The 21,160-nt window shown below is 28.5% G+C and overlaps 1 protein-coding gene across 7 annotated transcripts in view; it reads left to right on the top strand.

Moving 5' to 3' along the window:
- The first annotated feature begins 8,397 nt into the window (after positions 1–8,397).
- Positions 8,398–21,160, top strand: part of LOC105252044 (basic-leucine zipper transcription factor A) — an 88,805-nt gene continuing 76,042 nt past the window's right edge. For 2 of the 7 annotated variants that reach the window (XR_003123458.1, XR_003123459.1), the window contains exon 1: positions 13,270–14,298. Coding sequence is in view for 1 of the 7 variants with exons in the window: in XM_025412963.1 (XP_025268748.1) it covers positions 8,525–8,563 (39 nt within the window). In the remaining 6 variants the exon portion in view is untranslated. Of the gene's footprint in view, positions 8,564–12,585; positions 12,759–13,269; positions 14,299–21,160 lie in introns of those variants that run through there. The other 5 variants (XM_011259221.3, XM_025412963.1, XM_011259225.3 and 2 more) reach the window with 5 other exon arrangements.

Here is a 21,160-nt window from a genome sequence, read left to right as displayed (position 1 = left end):
ATGCCTTTAATCGTGCAAATTGACTGAAAAATCCACGAGAAGAAACACAGAGTCCTTCTCTATTGACTGATCATTGACTTTATATTATATGAAAACTGATAAACTGCCATTATTTACGATATAAGTTAAACTCGAGAGTGAAATGACGATGTGCTCGAAACTTTCTTCGGCTGACTTTCACGACATCGCCTGAATCATCCCCATATCATTCATACTACTGTTTTGCGTCAATAGTCGAGAAGGTCGAAGTGCACATCTTGATCGCACTCTCGAGAGCGAGTCAACACGTTCATTTCTCGATCATAAACGTGTATCCACATCGTGTAATCTCTTAATACTTTCAATGTCGCGGCAATCGTGTCGAAGAGCAATGTCTCAGTGGTATATATATAAAACTGTACTTAAAAATGTGTATATACGTATGAAGAAGAACGATATTTAAATTTGATTTATACTTTTACGATGTACAATTCCTAATTACACTTCCAGAAAAATTAAAATTCATGCGGCATTGAACGTGTTAATATTAATTCTAATGACAGTTGAACTGATTGATCAAGTTTCGCGTAACTTGATAAGTTATGGAACGTTCACTTTATTGACTGATTGACTATTTTATCTCAAGAATTAACTCGAAAACCAATGCTATCACAATCGGGCCTCGTGTGTTTTAACGATAAAAAAAAAGAGAACAAGATCTTGAACAATACAAATTTTTTAGTCATACACATTTTTGACATTAGCCATGGAAATATATAAATATCTCAATAATTTAATTTTAAATTAGAACTCTGAAAATACAATACACTTTTCTGAAATTAATTATATAATATCTTATTAATTATAAATGTAATACTATATATGTATACTTTTTGTTAAATGATGCTAATAAGATTTTAGTTTTACTTTTTTGAGAAAAAACTATAATTTGGTAAACAGTAAAACGCTTGTCATCATGACGCGTGTCATCATGATTTTCTAAACTCTATTTATTCATTGAAAATGTATTATTTATTATGAGATACTATTCATTTATTATTATGAAATTTTTTTAATACATATTGAAACAAAGCTTCGAATGTATTGAACAATTCTAATTTGATCTTAACAAAATTGGACGATCAAAATCTAAAATGATAAATTACATTGTTATTTATTATACCATGACAAAAAATAGTCTGATTATAAAAAATCCATATCAATCCTTACATTATCATTAAGATTCGAATTATGTTTCGTTTTAAGACGAAGCGTATAACGTGATTCCGCGATTTCTCGATAGACTTATCAATTGCGATCCTGCCGAAAAATAGAATAATTCTATAACATCGCTCTTTTAGGATCATAATCCACAGGAGACTCTTTACCGTCTTTTCAAAGCGTTAAGATTACGAACAAGACGAAAAAAATCCAACATTAGACCATTAATAAGAATAACCTCATATTCATATTAGCGATATTATTGTTTATAATTTATTGGCTATATCTCCAATCAATATAATTATAGGAGAGACGTATGGACTTTTTTTTTATTAATACTTTTTAATTTTTAAGATAGATGTCCCCTAAGAAGAGTGGAAATCAAATATCAAAACACAAGTTTGAAATTAAAGATGAAAACTTTTTTTGAAAATATTTCAAATATATTTTATATTAATTTATTTTTATCTAAAATCTATTCTAAATCTAAATTTATTAAATTATTATTCGGTCAATTTGATATATATATATATATATATATATATATATATATATATAATTAATATATATAATATTATATTATACTATATATATGTATATAATATATTATATATATATATATATATATATATATGTGTGTGTATATGTATATGTATACACATATATATATATATATATATATATATATATATATATATCATAAGAAAAGATAATTTTCATCATTACGATATATTTTTGTAAATATAATAAACAAGATTATCTAAATATTTCTAAGATTATTAAAAGCTGTGAAATTTTCAAATTTACAAATATCGATATGGAAATTAAAAATGTACACAATCCATTTAAGTTATAGAAGACAATTTTTTTGTGGTTTCTGATTTAAATCTAATGATTAATGATGAATTTTTAAGTATATATTTCTTGTATATTCAACGATTCTATCAAAGTATCTATTTATATAATAGAAATGTATCTATTTACTGATTTAAATATCATTAGAGAATTATATTTTAATAACAATGAGAATGTCAAGTATCGAATTTATTATTGTTTATTCAACTCGTGCTTCTAAATATTAAGATTACACTAAATATTTAAAAAAATGTAAAACACTTTTTTTTTCTTTTTTATTAAAATACAATTCAAAATAGATATATACACATTTCATAATATTCAGAATATCATTTTTGAATTTTGATTCTCTTTGAAAAACAGTAGGGATATTTGATTTTCATTCTTCAATTGTTCCTATGAGCCCATCGCATATTTTTCTTTAATTTTTTTTCCTTATATTTTATGTATATTTATATAAAAATTATGATAATTCCGAGAAAAAAAATCATAGTTATATCATAATTATATATATATATATATATATATATATATATATATATATATATATATTATCTTTCGATGTTCTCACAGATATTAATGGTATGTTATATTATATTGTGAAAGCACGAACGTATTATAGTTTAACTTAATTTGATTTAATATTTCATGAGACACACGCATCGATTGTGCAATCGATGAATTCCATTCTCCCTATTTATATTGACTGAATATAATACGAATTCCAAAAGATTATGCACTGTACAAAACAAATCAATAAATTTTTGTTCTCAAATTTTGACTGCATTCGTAGAGCAAAATAAATGAATTTTGCAACTAGAATTGTAAAGTTCGTTTTTATTTCTATCTCCTGTATCTGTAACGTATACGAATTTGAAACTAAAGAGTAATGTGTGCGATTTTAAGAACATGTGAACTATATACATACATATACTATGGAATTGATTAATAATCACATATTTTTTTCAATATATGAAAGAGATACAATATTTCCCAGATTAATTTTTTATGGGACTATTAATTATTTATTACCCATATAATTTCCTGCGACAGCTTCATGAGATATCAAATATAAGAATAGTGAATTTATATATAGACTGTTTTATAATTATCATAAGTTTACATTATGCATTTATACATAACAGTACTTATATGTATAATTCAGCAATGTTAGGCATCAATATGTTAATGGTATATAGTAATGTTTAGATGGTCATTTACATTTCGGTCCTATATTCTCTCGAATTGGATTTTTGTTCGTAATCAAACGTGCTGAAAAGCATTATTTTGGATAAAATATCAAAAATCTATAAATTATCGCAGTCAAAGTAATATCACCGAAATTGTGAGGTTTTACACAGTGATATATATCATACTTGCATTACAATTGCTTCATACAGAATCATTAATGTATCACTCTTTAGTTAATAATTCTTTGATAAACTCGGTAATTATTCGTACTTAACGAAAATTCTAGTAAAGAATAATTTATAAATTTTCAATTTCCAACATTAAATATACAATTAATATTAAAATTACAAATTTAAAGTTTATAAATTGAAGGAAGAAAAAAGATTTATTTTCAGCTCTGAATTTTAATTCGCTATAATTGAAATTTCTAATTATTTATGATTTAAAAATTCTAACAATTTCTCGATATTCTTATACAAAAAAATTAACTCTAAATATGACAAACAAATTTTTAACATTAAACAATGATATGATGAATCATACTAATAACCAAAAATACAGAAATTGAAAAAGCCGTACGTGCGAATATAGTTTCGAGAAGAAAAAAATAGAAGATATTAGAGAAGCCTATTGCAAGTAGTTTAATATAAGTTAAATATCTATATAAGTTATAGTTGATTATACACTTTTGGTTCTTTGATTTGTCTATTTGATTGTCCCCCGTTAGTTTGTAATATTAGATTAACTCATTAGATATAAATTCACGATACGATATAATAATAGTTATAGCAGCATATTTTACACGAACTATTACGTTAATCAATACTTTTATTATCCTCCGATTAATCCGCCGATTAACAACTATTAGATCATGTACAAGTAAAATATTTCCGATGTGAAATTCGATAAGTTTCATTGAATCGATGATAATATAATAATAAGCAATAAGAGAAATTAATTTATCGCATGTACGATGTTGTCGATGTATGTCTTTTAATCGATACGATTGGTTTTGAGTAACAGTTGCTTTTCTGAATCATTGTATGTATATATATATAATACCGCTTATAATCTTTCGCGTATTTAGGCAAAATCACTTACATATTCTAGATTTCAAATGCATTTTGTTTTTGTCGGAAAATGCCAATTTTAAAACTAATCTAAGTTTCGCAATATAACACACTGTAAGAACAAAATGTATTGGATATTTGGTACTGAAAATACACGATTTTAAAATGTGAAATGATTTCACTTTTTTTCTCGTGTGTCTATATATATGTATATATATATATATATATATATATATATATATATATATATATATCTTTTAATATTAAAATTGTTTTATTAAATAAAATGTAAATGTGTGTATATTTTACTTAATTATTTGTGTATATGCATATTATAGAAGATACAACATTTTTTAAAACATAATATATCAATAATATGATAAATCAAAAGTAAACAAATTTAACGCTAAAAAACTTGGTTGCTGAATGTTCACGTGTTTTTATTCATATTTTAATATTTTAATATCTAAAGATAATAATAATATTTTATCATCAGTAAACATATTATTTATTATCACAACAGCATTCCTTTTTTGAATTAAATTTTATTATTTTTATTACTTTAATTATAAACATATTTATTGATACATGTTATGAAAAATTCTTTATTAGAAATTATATCTTGAAGATTCTAAACCTATATTAAAATAATGTACAAAAATACATTTAAGTAAAATACACACTCGTATATACATATATTGCACTTTAATAAAACATAATAGATCATAATAAAGGGATATCGAATCTGGCGAGCAAAATCAATTTTTTTATTCTATAATTCGCGAGAATATTGTTGAGCGATTATGATTGGCTATCGATATATCCGAAATGTTATCAAATCTATGCTTATTTATTCCTATAATTATTATATATATTATTATATTTAAAAAACTAATGCAAATTAAAAAAGTATCATACAGAAGAATATTATATAGAGGACAATATCATAAATAAATACTATAAATATAATACTATCTTTTCTCATATATAGATATCTTAAAATTAATAGACTAACAAAATAAATCATGAAACATACATTACAATATTATAAAATTATATTCAAACCAATTCATATTTTTGTGATTATTATTATTTAAAAATAGAATTCACATATTGATATTATTGCTTAATGTTACCAACAATCGACAGAGTTCTCCAATTATCACCGAATCGAATAATAATGACGAAATATTAATCAAAGTTGTGAATTTGTAATATTATTTCGTCAATGATGAAAGCTATCTTCAAAAAATCATTAAATATTGTAAATATTTACGATATAAGATGTGTCGGTAAATATTTCTCGAATATATATTTAATATACTATTTTAGACTAAATTATATTTTATCAAATGTCTTATTATTACTACAAATAGTTATTTATCATTATGAGTAACGAGTTATCCAAATCGGATTTTCTAATTACAATTTAATTTTTCAAAGATTAAATAAAATTGTACCAAATCCAATCATGTTTCTGCATATCTCAAGAAGATGTCACTGTTAAAACCAATACATAAAGAATATTCCATTTTACAATAAAAAAGTAGAATATTTGATTTCTTGTTAATCCCTTTTAATATATTAAAATTTTCATGATAAATTTTTAATTATTTCTATATAAAATATTATTAATATTTGCGCACGCGAATAAATTGTATATTCAAGCTAAATAAGTTTTTTTCTATTATATAATAGAGATATAATATATAAAAAAATGCAAGCGATATATAATATATTATAGGCATATACATGGCAGACTTTTTAAAAAATTAACGTTTTTATAAATAAGCTTAATTTTTCTTTCAGAGAATCAAATTTTTAAAGCAGAGTTTTATGTATGTGTGTTTTATAAAAAAATTTTAGATTTTTTACAAGAATTGAATTTACAAAAAGCCTGTGCGTTTGATCATTATGCATGTATGACATATATAATGATCAAACATTTAAAAAATGATTATATTCTATAAATATCTTTAAAAATAAATTTAATAGAGAAAGAGAGAGACGAGAAGAAGATAGAATTGATAAAATTAGCAGTAATAAATATTAAAACGGCTTGAGAAATAATACAATGCATGTACAATGTATATGTCCATTGTTTCGAATAAAAATTATACAATACGCAGAAATGTATGAAGACAAATTTTTTTGAACAGGTAAGCTTTAAATATTTTTCTTGTAAATAAAAAAAATTTACAAAATCTGTTTGTATCATTTAAATTTCATATTTAATCTATGCAATATCTTTTCTCTCTCTCTCTTTCTCTTTTTCGCGATTGTTTGTAAAAAACAATCTTATATATATAATTATGTAAATAATTATTTCAGCGTAAGTCAAATTTTTCTTTGATTACAAAAAGACATCGGCTAATTAAGGATTAATCGCGGCGTCATAAAACACAAGTATCACCGAATAGAAATTCATTGCAATAGTGTGTGTCGCGCGTTTACAGTTACCCCATAGGTTTCGCAATATTCTTAGTTCTCAGGAGCACTACGCGATCTCTTTCGCATACAAAACAGTCGATCAGAAAACCGAATTCCTATTCACAATTATTGGAAGTTACCCTCGCGTCTTACTCACCCTATCTCTTTCTTTTTCACTTTCTCTCGAGCCTTCTTTAACTTTACAATTTCATTCTGTCTCTATTTCTTTTCTCCTCACCGCCTTTATTTTTCCTCTATCTTTTCATCACATTTTCTCTCTCTTTCCCTGTCCCCTCCTCTTCTCTCTCCCTCTCTCTATCTTTCTCTCTCTTTCATTTGTCCTCCTACTTCTTTTCCTACTTATTTTCCATCTTTATTTCATGTTACGCTAGTTCATCACTTTTTCGTAAATATTATTGTAATCTTTAAGTATTGTTTTATTTTATATTTTGTGTCTATTTTGACAAATTTTTCATCAATTACTAAATAATTATTAATTTCCAAACTTTCCATTAAAGAATTCAGAGATATAAATAGACTGATAATCGATTTAATAAATTTACCGTTCCGATGTGCTTATACTATATCATGAAATATTCCGTTATATAGACAATATACCGTTACATAGACAAAATGAGTTAGAATGATATGAAAAAAAATAAATTGTTAGAAGAGTGATAATATCACAAGAACTCATTATAAAGATGAAATATTGGAAAAAAATATGTAACAAATTGTGGGGAAAAAATGTCTTAGAACTTGTAACATATCTATTACTTCTTAAAGTATAACTAAGTATATCAATATAATGATCATGAAAATTTAATTATTACGCTAAATAATTTTTATAATTATATGTGCCTCTGTACTAATGCATCTTTTTCTTTGTATTACACTTGAAGATACAATATTAAATTAAATATAAATGAAATAATGAATCTTTGAATTATATAAAAAAAATTTGAGATTTGTCCAATTAAACATAATATTTAATAATCAGATTAAATTTTATGATATATCTAATATATTTTAAAATTAATATTTTATTCTGTGATATATACCTCTAATGTGTACACTATATAAAGTTGAAGAGTGACACCTGTTCTAACTTGAAATTACAAATATTATATATAGCATTCCTACAAAATAAAACTGGAATAGTGCATACTAAGTATAACAGTACTGGTTCGTACGATCATGATGATAAGCTACGTATCGAAAAGATAGGATCAGTTTCATCCTATTTTGCCTCGCAAGAGCTCTCTCTTTTTTTTTTGAGTTCTCTCATTAACCCTCTTATATTCTCAACACAACCGTGTCATTACTTTTTTAATCCTTCCAATTTGCGTTTCATTTGAATCGCGATATGTGTGTCGAGCTATGCAAAATATATTTCGAAATATAAAAGACTATAAAAATTGCTTATGAAATTGTATGTAAAATTACATCTTTCGTTCTACGTATCTGTTCGTTTATGTCGTATAACAAAGTGATTGCCTGTAATCTAATTTCTTCAAAGAAGTATGCGAATATTTATTCAACCACATCGAAAATATTGATCCGAATGATCGTAACGTCATATGTCGAATTTTAATATAAAATCGCTAGCATATGTATATCGATTATTATCCTCGCTATCGAAATTATTACTCTGAATTTCTTTCAAGCTTGCACGAAGTATGAAGTTTCGGTGGACGCGCCAGGACCAGGGAAGGCTCTCGCCTGGCTTCATCTGGTCGTAGCAAGCAAGCTCCGAGAGGACGGACCGGTTCCAAAGGATGCTCTTCCACCTTTCCGTCCTTCGAGCAACGGTCGTCGTAAGTTGCTTCTTCGTGGTCGGTCTGTGTCTTCCCCCGTGTCCCTCCTCAACCCCTTGCCTCACGTTTCATTCGCGTAGCTCGCCACTTCTTCAGTGTCTTCTTCGTCTTCGTCGAGCTTCGTTCTCCCGCCACGTTTGCCTATCACAGCCTCTCCGTCCCTTGGACTCTGGAGTTTCCTGTACGCGGCCATGCACGCGCGAAGGCACGCGGTACAACCATCCCGCCCGTCCTTCACCCTCGTGCCTCTCACTCTCTCTCTTTCTTTCTCTTTCTCTGTCTCTGTCTCTCTCTCTCTCTCTAAGATCCTCCTCTTGATAATTTATTTTTGATAAACGATGCGCCCCGTCATACTGCCACGCGGCATGGGAAACTCACCTCGCCACTTCGCGCATTATATCCCCAAAGAAAATCGCGTCTCTTCGGTTCCCGAAGTCTCTTCTCTTCTCCCGAGCGAAAGAATGTATTCGCAAGGTCTCGACCTTGCGAGCTGTAACATGGCGTGTAGCGAGTCGCAGCCACGTACACCGATTATCGTATCAAGACAGATATCGGCTCTTCACCCATAGGACGTTTCAGTCGAGATCGATGTTTAACCGTAGCTATCTAGTTATTGCAATATAATTGCGCGCACACACGCAACACACGCACGTATACACATTTTCGAATATAATATTCTCAAAGTTCTCATTTTGTTTTCAATGGCTGTTTCTTGAATAAATTTGTAATCATGCTTTTATCATTTTTTAAAGAAAATCCAAAAAAAAAAGAATAATCACGTACTGACAATTTTATCTTCAATTTGCGCTGAAAATTTCACTTCGATTTATATTTTATCTCGATGAAATATAAGTAATGTATACTATCGATTAAAGTTTAATAAGAAAACGATTTAATATTTAAATATATATTTATTTATGGATTTCAATTATTTTGGAATAAATTAACATTATAGTATATTTTTTGAAATACTGGTTTAGTTTACTTAGTTTCTTTACAATTACAATTAATATCGCTAAAATCTTATTTTTTATTTTATTGTCTTTCTTGTATTGTATTCTTTTTGTATTTATTATATCTCGTTTTTGTCATGTTTAGCAGAGCGAATATTCACGAAATGAAATGCACAAAATCGTACAAGTTTAATATAGAAGCACAAGTCATAAAAAAACTGACAAAAATTTATAATTTATTCATGCTGAATAAATATAAAATTGAATTAATTAATGCAAGAAAAGCTTAGTTAAAAAACATGACTTTCGAAAAAATGTTATTTAAATTTTCAATACTTTCAAATTGCAAACTATTTTAAAACATTTTCCTAGAAATGATAGCTAGAATATAATTGTATATGCAAGTCAATTTCGAATTTTGATTTTTTCATCGACAAGTGGCGCATATCGGTTCGCTATCTCTTATCGTTGGCAGCGCTCAAACATAATAAATCGGTGCGCTGCTAGAACGAGGCATTGATTGAAATTTAATATGACGAAAAAGGCACTCGAGAAGGCATTTTAATATCACAGACCTGTCGAAAGCAGCATGGTCCTACTCTCGGTGTGGCCACACGATTAATAATTTATCACCTTCTGTCAACTTTTGATCGAGGTTTGATGAAAATACGCTGCCAAATTAATATACATCTACATGCGTTTAATTTGATTGCAAAAGCAAAAAAAAAATTTCTAGAAATATTCTATCATTATTACATCCTCTATTATTTAGTGAAACATAAACTGCATATAAAAAAATGATTTTAAATAGACGAATCGCGTCGATTTGTTTGTTATTCTTGATATTTATTTAACTTTTTCAATTCGCAAATATTGTCACAATTTAATCTATATTTTTATATTCAATTTTCTATATAAAAATATATCAATGCTATAATAGGCAAATATGCAAGACTATGATTGTTTTATTATTATAAAGTATCTTATTGACAAAAGAGCGTTTATTTATGTTTAATAATGCTTAGAGCTATGGTCGTGCGGAGTTTACTCAATGAAATTGTTTGCATTATCGATATAATACTATATTTAATATACTATTTTTTTCGGTAATCTATTATCACACTTTTACTTGGCAGATGACATTTTTAATAAATTAATTTTTTGGTAATTTTAGCAATATTTACTTTAATAATATTTAGAATTATGTTTCGCGAAGCTAATTCAAGAGAAGTTTCTCACATTTCCGATGCGATGTAATGTTATGATATATACACTGAACATATTTATTATATATATGCAAATATTAATATTATTATAAAATACTTATTATAAATATTTAAAATATGATAGAATTTATATATATATATATATATATATATATATATATAATATGATAATCTAAAATGTATTATCGTGCAGATTAATGACTGATTAATTTTACAAGTAACAAATAATATAAATAAGCTACAGATTTTGCTTACCTTACAATTATTGCTGTTGTCCGCCATCTTTTCGGAATTCTCGGGCCTCCTCCTTTTCCTTTGTTCACTTTTTACTGCTTCTTCATGGCACTTACACATAATTCACGAAAATACAATTAATTATGATCGTGCACGCATATAATATGATATCATATAATATGATATCACAGCACTGTACTTTGGATGTTAATCGCACATAACGCGTGGAAAACGAAGCAAAAATTATCCGCTTAATGCTCGAAAATCGCGTGGAACAAAATTCATATTCCACTCACTACGATAAATTCTTGCTAATGAATAATATACAATGAATTGAATTTGATCTGTCTCGCTATCATTTGTTAGTGAAAAGAATGATAAATGTAATTTCACACTGATATTGCGAGAGTTAATAATTTGTTAAGATGTGATATACCGTCCGAAAATATATAATTATAATTTAGTATTGCATGTATTCGAGATACATATAAATCTCACATGATAAATGTTTATCATTAATATATGTATCACAGTTTTCTCCGATTTAACGATTACTTTGTGAGTAATTATTCCTAGTCTTTTCGATCCAAAAATGAACAAATTAATTATTTAAATCGAGAAATTCAAAGCGCAATGCAAGGTATATTTGAATTCAAGCATCAAGAAATATAATTATCGTTTTAAATATCGAAATAAAAAATAATATTTTATATAATTGCCATCGCGATTCGAGATTCTTACTTCAAATAAACAGATATAATGCACTAAATATCTGCTTCGACACATTTTATACGAATCGTTGATCGCGTGGATTAATAAACTCTAATTGTATTTAATTACAAGGAACGATCGCGCTTGCCATCTACTAGTACTTGTCGCGATCGAGTTTCGATTAATAATGTGTACGTCGACACGTTGTAATGTTTCGCGCCGTTAACCTTCTGCTCGAGTCTCGCCGATAACCTTGACAACAACGTTGCCGTTTACCGCGTGTAAACAATAGCACGCAATATATCGAAAAAGTACGAACGCCGAGCACCGGCATTTTCTTTCCACAAAATATTTAACGTTAAGTTTATACACATACAGAATAACTGTATTCTGTTTTCATTTTTTTTAATCCCTCGCTCATTATTTACTGAATGATTATTACATTATTACTTTCTTGAATTATTCGAACCTTATTCCATTCTCTCATCGTCAGTTCGGAAATAATAGGCAAGCATTTATATCTATACAAAATTTAAAACGTAAGAGAAATATTTCTAAAAATCAAAGTACAATTAATAAAATTAATATCGTAATAAATGAGTAATTTATAATCATTTCAAATCTCCTTTATCAAATGAATATATAAATCACGCGAAATATCTGTTAACATTCATCTCGATATATTTACGATCGCGGAGTTAATTAATCGCGCGGATAAATAATCGTTAACAATCGAAGAAAAAAAATTCCTTTTATGTGTATGTATATATATGACGTCACACAATAATTTTGACGACAATTGTATATCTGAAATGTACAATTCAAAAAACATCGCAAAAACACGCGCCGAAATTTACGTCGTGTGACGTAGGTATATGTTTATACGCAGGTATCTTCAGTCACTTCGTTGTCATTTACGGTCGCGGTTCGAGCGGGAATGTTAGCGTTACAAGAAGCTGAGACTCGTATCAGCGTATTATTCGATTGTGTCACAGTATTAAAAAATGTTCACTCGATCGGTCTCTCTAATTGTTACAATTCACATTTATCGATTCGCTCGATTAATGACTGGTAAGTCTAATTCTAACCTAAGTTAACCGTCTTCTAGATGCTTCTCACTTGAAAGACACATATCTCGCGTATCGAACTTTAAAATTATTCATTATTCAATGAAAAAGTGATATGTATATAGATCGTGTTACGTATCGTAATCTCTCGCTCATTATTTACAAATGATTATTACATAAGGGCTTTCTTGAATCATTCGAGTCTTATTCCATTCTCTCGTCGTCGGAAATAATGGACGAGTCACATTTATATCTACGAAAAATTTAAAATGTAAGAAAAATATTTCCAAAAATCAAAGTACAATTAATCAAATAAATATCGTAATAAATGAATAATTTATATAATCACTTCAATTTTCCTTTATTAAATAAATTAAATAAATCACGCGAAATATCTTAACCTTCATCTCGATATATTTACAATCGCGAAGTTAATTAATCGCGCGGATTAATTGTTAACAACAATCGTTATAAAGAAAAATCATTTTTATGTGTTTGTATATATATGACGTCACACAATAGTTTTGACGGCAATTGTATTTTGAAATATACGATTCAATAAATGTCACAAAAACGCGCGCCGAAATTTGCGTCGTGTGACCGTGTGACGTATGTTATACGCAGTCAACTTTAGTCACCTTGAGTTATCGGTCGCGAGTCGCAGATCGTCCGGGAATGTTGGCGTTACAAGAAGCTGAGAGCTCGTATCAACGTATTACTCGATCGTGTCGCAGTATTAAAAATGCCCCTCGTTCCCCGTAATTGTTACAATTAACATTTATCGATCCGCGCGATTAATGACTGGTAAGCCTAGAAAAAAAATCCTAACCTAAATTAATCGTCTTCTAAATACTTCTCACTCGAAACAGATATATCTCGCGCATCACGCTTTAAAATTATTATTCAGATATAATTTGCTCGTCATTTTCGGATTGAAAACATGGAATCAAATGAATCGAATGACAATGATTCAAGTTCATTATTGAATGAAAAAGCGTGATGTACATAGATCGTGTTACATATCGTAATATTTATCTCACGCGCACAATATTGAATTTTGAATTATCTATATATCGTTAGATGGCACTTTAGCCATTGACTCATTTTTGTAGAAACATGTAGTATCAAGGTGAAATTATCGAGATATATCTTTCTTAAACTTTCTTTGATTAAAAAAGCATCGCAGATGTGGGACAGATCGAATTATTTGTGTGCTATTTGTTAACATCTCGGAGGGCGATGACAGACTTGGCCGTTCACTTATCGAGGGCCAAGAAGATCATAGCTTTCGCATTGTTTTTTTGTTGTATTATAATAAAGTGCGCGTTATATATGTGATTGATAAGATCGGGAGTGTCGTACAAAGTGTCGCGCGATTGTCGTATTCTATTGATTAGTGCGCGTGCGATGCAATTAACAGTATTTTCGTGAGTGTCCTGTGAGTGCCATGACGAAGCAGCGAGAGATGAACAAGAGAGAGGAAGAAGAGGAGCAGGAGAAGGAGATCGAGGAGATATCGAATTACGATGAAGCAGCCGTGAGAGGTGAGTCATAATTTACAACTTATTTATTATTTGTCACTTGTAAAATTAATTAGTAGTGATCCATTATAAATTGTATAATGCAAAGAAATTCTATGTATAATGCAAAGGAAATCTCTCATATATACATTATAAATTGTATAATGCAAAGAAATTTTAGGTATTAAATCATTTAATATATCTAAAACTTTTTATGTAATAAATATTTATAATAATTAATATTTTTCATATAACTCATATATAAAATTCATATATAAAATATTTCAATATTGTAAAAGTTTAAGATTTATTTGTAAGAATTAGATTTTATTTCAAATTTTTTGAATAGGATTTTTTTTTCGAGAATTATATAATTTTTTCATTAAGCATTTATCTTAAAAGGAACAAATAAAAAATTTAATTGACAATAATTATATTTGAAATGTTAAATATTTTGAACATTATAATTTATTAGAATTTATTTGCATTTTACAAAAACCAACATTGTGATTGACAGTCCTGCCATTATGAATCTCGTACCTCGGTAATTATTTTTTTATTTTATAATCTTGAGATTAAAGAGAGAGAGAGAGAGAGAGAGATAGTGGCATTTTCATTAAAATAATTTTTTTCAAAGAAAAACGATTATAAAAGTATTCAGATATATATCTCGTCATACGTGCATTCGTATATACGGTTAGAAAGTTTAAGTTTAATTCGAATCAATCTTTTGAGTCTTTTACGTTGAATCACTTTATACGTTGAATCATTTTGTACGTTGAATCTTTCTGTATGTGCAATCATTTCTGCACGTGTCTGCTTAGTGCTGGCAAATTTAAAATTTTCGCTCTAGAAACGTTTTACACTTGAACAAGGTTACACAGTTACATTTTCAATTACACAACAAATGGTAAGAATATCTTGTATTTCTTAAACTCTGAACTACACATTTTCTAGATACACTCCTGTCGTTTTTGCGTCTGGCTCAATCCTCGAGAGATTGGGGAAAGAAACGTTTTCTCTAAGCAATTTCTGGATTTCTCATTGCTTCATTCTTACCACTGTGAAAATAATTTTTCCTTTAATCATTTTTAATTTTTATATCAATTTCTCTCTCTTTCTCTAAGATATAATTTGAGAAAAGAAAAACGTAAATTATTATATTTATCATGAATCTTGTACAGTAATATTCCCAACAATATTTTACAGTAATGCATATAATAATTAAAATATATTAATATAAATATATTATAACATTATAATATATTATAAATTTATTATAATATATTATATAAATATATTATATAAATATATTATATAATATATTATAATATATTATATAAATATATTATAAATGTCTAATTAATTCTTTTTATAATATGTACGATATTGAATCCAAACATGATTTAATTTATTATTAAATTGTTATTAAATTTTTTACATAGTCTTTTACGAGCGCTTTATAATGTACTATCATGCATTACTGTAAATGGCGCATTAATGTGAAAGAGGAATCCCGTAAGAATGTGTCCTAGGCGGTGAGCGGATAGCGGATAACGCATGATTCACTCTCTATGACTCAAGCTCTAGTCGCTTCGGTCGCTCTATTCGCGCGGGAGAAGGCGCGCCCGGATCACGGCATAACGTTTTCCAATCCGAGTCAGCGACTTCTCCGTAGTTAATGTCGTGGAAGAAAAGAGTCAGGCGCGGCTATATGCTAGATATTACGTCACTAGATAACGTCAATATCGACCTTTCTTTCGATTCCTTGCAATTAGCAGCAGACTTAATCTAATTTTAATACACGTAAATATATATAAATTTATTTTTGTACCTTTTATGGGGCCTATTACCCGCGAACGTGTACACATTCGATCGAGAAAAAGTTGAATAGTCACTAAAAATAGAGATTGTGTCATTGTGTAAAGATTATGAAAAGTTTTAGTACGTACAAATTATATAAATAATTTATATATGTGTAGAAAATGTATTTCACATAAAATTGAATAAATTCTAATCTTTTCACTGATACATATTAATAGATTTATCGAATTTAAAGGTTGACATTTCTAAATCAATTAAACGAGATGAGACTTTTCTCTCATTTACTTTTTACAATAATCGCGAATGCATATCGAATGAATAACAAATGAAATTCATAACACTCACGTTAACGTGATTTACCTACGAAATTCCATCGTTTGCATTCCAAACATCATTACTAATTTATCTCTAGATCAGAAATTATGCAAAATAATAAATCGTCTGTTGTTGAGGAAGACATATTGACAAAAACACAGTTATGAATATAAATCTGTTCCATATTATCAATGATGATATATATGAGCGTCTTTAAAACGATTATATTATATATTATTTCCTCTTTTTGTTTTATTTATTGGATAAATTTAATATTAGAATTTTCTGTAAAAAAATAGAAGCAGAAGATCAAAATAAAAATATCATTGTCATAAAGAATACAAATTGATGTGATCAAAATCAGAGAGAGAGAGAAAGAGAGACAGAGAAAGAGAAATTAAAAAAGGAGAATTCAAAAACTTAGATGTTAATCATATTCTCATGATTTCAAAAATATGGAATCCAATTCCACGAGGTAAATTTTCGCCTATTTCTTTTAATCCATATGTTCCTCAACTTTTAAAATATTATAAATTAAAGAAAAAGATTAAAATTATGATGTAAAAAGAAATCAATCATAGAAACAGTAGAACATCAATCAGTAGAAAAAAGAGATTGGCGTTAACAAAAACGAAGAGTAGAAGAGAAAAGGAAAAAGATACGATACAATTCTAGAGAAAAGAGAAACGAGAGAAACGAACTGATATAAGGAGACGTTTGAAAATGTTAGATTGTTAGGTTTGGCGATATCGTCGTAGCCGTCGTCATCGACGTCGTCGTCGTCGTCGAACATCCTCGACGACGGTGCCACCGACGACCTCGTGCAAGCGTCCCTTGCTAAAGTAGGTTAGGTCGATGAGGCCACGACGATGCTGCCATGGTTTCTGCGCAGCGCTCTCGATTCTACACCCCCTCTTCTTTCCTCCTCTCACCATCGTCTCTCTTTCTCTTTATTCCACTATCTTTCTTTCTCCTTCATCTCTCTTTCTCTTTCTCTCTACTCCTTTATCTCGCTCATTCTCCCCCCTCCCTGTTGCATGTTTATAACTCTCCATCTTCTTTCTTCTTCATCGCTCCTACTTTCTCTCTCTCTCTTTCTCACACACACACACACACACACTCTTTCTCTCTCTCTGTTTTTTTCTCTTTATCTCTCTTACTTTCTGCTTCTCTATTTCTCTGCTTCCTTCTTTCTCCCTCTACTATCTATTTTTCTCTTTTCCCCTTCACCTCTCGTTGTCACTATTACACACATTGTCTGTCTTTTTCTCTCTCTTTTTTGCTTGTCTCCGTCACTCTGACGATTCTGCTACCAAGTTGGCGATTTCGCAAATCGTCATTGCCAGCTACCGCACGATCGATTTCTCACAATGTTTCTGTTTTTCAAAATCTCAAAAATTTCAAAGTTCGATTCAAGTTTAAATTGATTTTTCAATATTGAAAAACTCTACAACATAGAAAATTATTAATACAACTTTATTCGTAAACTCTATAAATCTCTATCTTTTATAAAAATACATAAAGATTTTATATTTATAAAATAAGTGAAAAGTATAGAAAAATATTAAAAAGAATTTTTAAATTATCTTTTTGAGATTTTGAAGATAGGACATTTATAATATTTTGGAGAATAAATTTATATATAAATTTTTATATATAAATTTATTCTCCAAAACATTATAAATTTATTATATAAATTTTTCATTTGTATCAATTCATAGATAATATCTATATCGCATATGAATATATTTAAGAATTTATTTAATACTGCGATTAAGATATTAGCAACTATTTTCAGAATTATATATTTTATATATAATACACACACACACACATTACAGTAATTTATTATATATAAATAACTGTTGCTTGGAATTAGAGATTTACTTGCGGATAGGCTACTTACATTCTTACAATAGCCATTTAATCTCTATCTAAAGCTACAAGGAAAATGCACGCATAATTTCTTTCTCGCGCCCGTTATGCTTCTAGATAGGCGTTCTCATTCTACGCAAAAGTACAATGCATCACATGCAACAAAGTGCAATAACATTTTCGAGTACCAAGTGCAATACCAATCGATTATATTTCGCAATCGATTATATATGTTATTAAAACTAAAATATTTACAATGACACATTTTTTTATATTATATAATATATAATAAAATAAGTAAATTTGCGAATTTTTCGGTTCTTAATATTTAACATTATTTTTTAATTAGTAATTAATTTAAGCTAAAATTGTGATTTAAATATTTAAAAATTTATGCAATAATCAGAATCTGTCGCGTATAAAAAGAAGTTGAAAAAATAACGACTATTTTGGGAAAACCTGTGTATTACAATATTTATATTTCTTTTCAGTGGAAGAATTAAATTAGAGAAATCTATTTAAAAAATAAAATATTATATTATTATTTTACGTCTACTTATATCGTGAAATTTAGCAGACATATTCTATCGAATACACACGTTGGAAAAATCGATTGAATTTATTGAAATTCGCGATATTGGGGGTGTTATTAGGATATTAATGTATGCATTACGGCAAACGAATAAATATACGCGCGCAACGGCTGTGGATTGCCGATGGAATTAGTCCCTTTGTACCCCAGAGAGAGGAATTTTGCGTGTTTCAATTAAACGATCATGAATTTTTGAAAGTGTCTGACATCGTACGACTTCTGATTATATTTATCTTCGTTTGCGTCACCAGTATTCTTGCTTTCCAAAAATATTATTTTTTATTAAATTGATTCCTAAAAATTATTTGATAGCTTAACATCACTTTGATAGTATTTGTAAAAGTTCCGATATTTGTAAATATTATCCAAAGTTTAAGCTTCGTATTTATATATAACTCGTTTCTAAAATGTTTTAGTTATACAAAAATGTATAGAGAGAAAAAAAAATCAAATTAAACGTTCTAACATAAATGTTTTAATACATAGTATTTTAATATAATATTAATAATAGGTGCATCTTGAATCCAAACAAATAAAAAACTTTCAATTGATATTTTCTTAGCAAAATAAAAATGTTGGTACAATATTTTGTATGAATGTAAGATTAATCCTTCTTTCTCAAGATTTATTTATGTTGGCATCAATATGTATTAATTACATTATATATTATATTACAAATATTTATATTCTATAATATTTTAATATTGATTTTAATACTATAATAAAATAAGATTAAATTTCAAATTAATATCGATTATTAATAATGAAAATGTTAAACTATTGTAATTAACGTGTTAATATATCTGATATATATTTTTGAATGTATTTCGCTAAAATTAATTTATTCATATTAATGTGATGGAAATTATTTAATTTTTCGCTGCTTCTGCTTGTTACTGTAAGGATTGCTTGGCATCACAAAATCTAATATAATTGATATAACTGATAATTAGAATATTGACCATTTATTTAATTGTAACTATGTCTAAAAAAAGGACAAATAAAATTGCCAAGCAGGGAAAAAAATAAATTTTTGACAATGCTGCTTAGAGTTTTAGAAAGTTAGACACTAAAAACACAGGAGAATGACATGCCTAGTGGCGACACAGATGCCGTTACGTTTCCTACCGGTAATATGCCAGCAGGGAGAAATTCCACGCACGCAAGAACCGTTGTCCGAAAATCGACAATGATTAAACAACGGAAAAAGTCTCTTTCTCTCAATTGCTCAAATGATAGTTATTTCGTAACATACTTTTTTCCTCCAACGAAACTTGGTTTATCAATAAAAATTGAAATTATATATGACGCCAACAAAAATACTTTTTCATTTAGTAAATAGCTTACTTAGGGAGACGGTTAATTTCCGGGGAATAAATTTAATAACTGTTTATCAGTCTAGAAAGAATATAACCGAGCAAAGAAAAATTCAAAAAAAAAACATGCATTCTCCTGCTTTATTATTTATTCAAATTTAAAAACTTGACAAATGTTTTTAAATATAATTCTTCTCTATCTTTTTCACAATTTAAAGCTTTATATTTTTGAAAAGTCAATCACGCGCAGAGTAATCTTTCCAAAATTATGCAATCTCATTCCAGTGTTCCTTGCGGAAAAGATAACCACGAGATCGATTGATTTTCGGAAAACTCAAAACATAATGCGCGATGAATCGTTTATCGCGAGAGACGATCGAATCGCGAGGTGACGCGAGAGTACGATGGAAAAAAATTCGACTCGCTTGCGCGGCGAGAGAGCAGATGGACGTATCGATCCATCGACACTCGGAGCTCGAAGCCCTACCGCCGGCTTGAACATTATACAGTGTGGGCCAACAAATAATACAATTACTATGACGAATATTCGCGACCGGAGATACCAGCAAATGTATAAAATAGAAATAAAAATTTATTACGATCGCATGCTGTAGGCGACCACGCGGTAACACGTTGTTCTATAAACGCATGGCGATAAATATAACAGAAATCGCAAAATACTACTGTGCGAATTTCGGAATATGCGATGCGCGCGCTCGCCTGCCGCCGAAATCGCGCGAAACATCCTTCAATTTGTATAATCCGTATCACTGCTTTTTCATCTCCATCCTTCGCGCTGCTTTTCTCCGTTCTCTCTTCTCTCGCTTCTATCTGTATTTGTATTAGTAATAGTATTTTACATGAGCATATATATGTTTAGCTATCCCATGTTTCTCGCATTTTACTTCATTATAAATTTTTGAAATAATTTTCAAGCAATTTTCGTGTTTGTAACAAGAATGTC

Source organism: Camponotus floridanus, unplaced genomic scaffold (genome assembly GCF_003227725.1).
Source record: "Camponotus floridanus strain SB8 unplaced genomic scaffold, Cflo_v7.5 scaffold6, whole genome shotgun sequence".
NCBI classification, from domain to species: domain Eukaryota; kingdom Metazoa; phylum Arthropoda; class Insecta; order Hymenoptera; family Formicidae; genus Camponotus; species Camponotus floridanus.
Note: the sequence above shows the minus strand (reverse complement) of the source record. Positions and strands in the feature narration are given on the sequence as shown.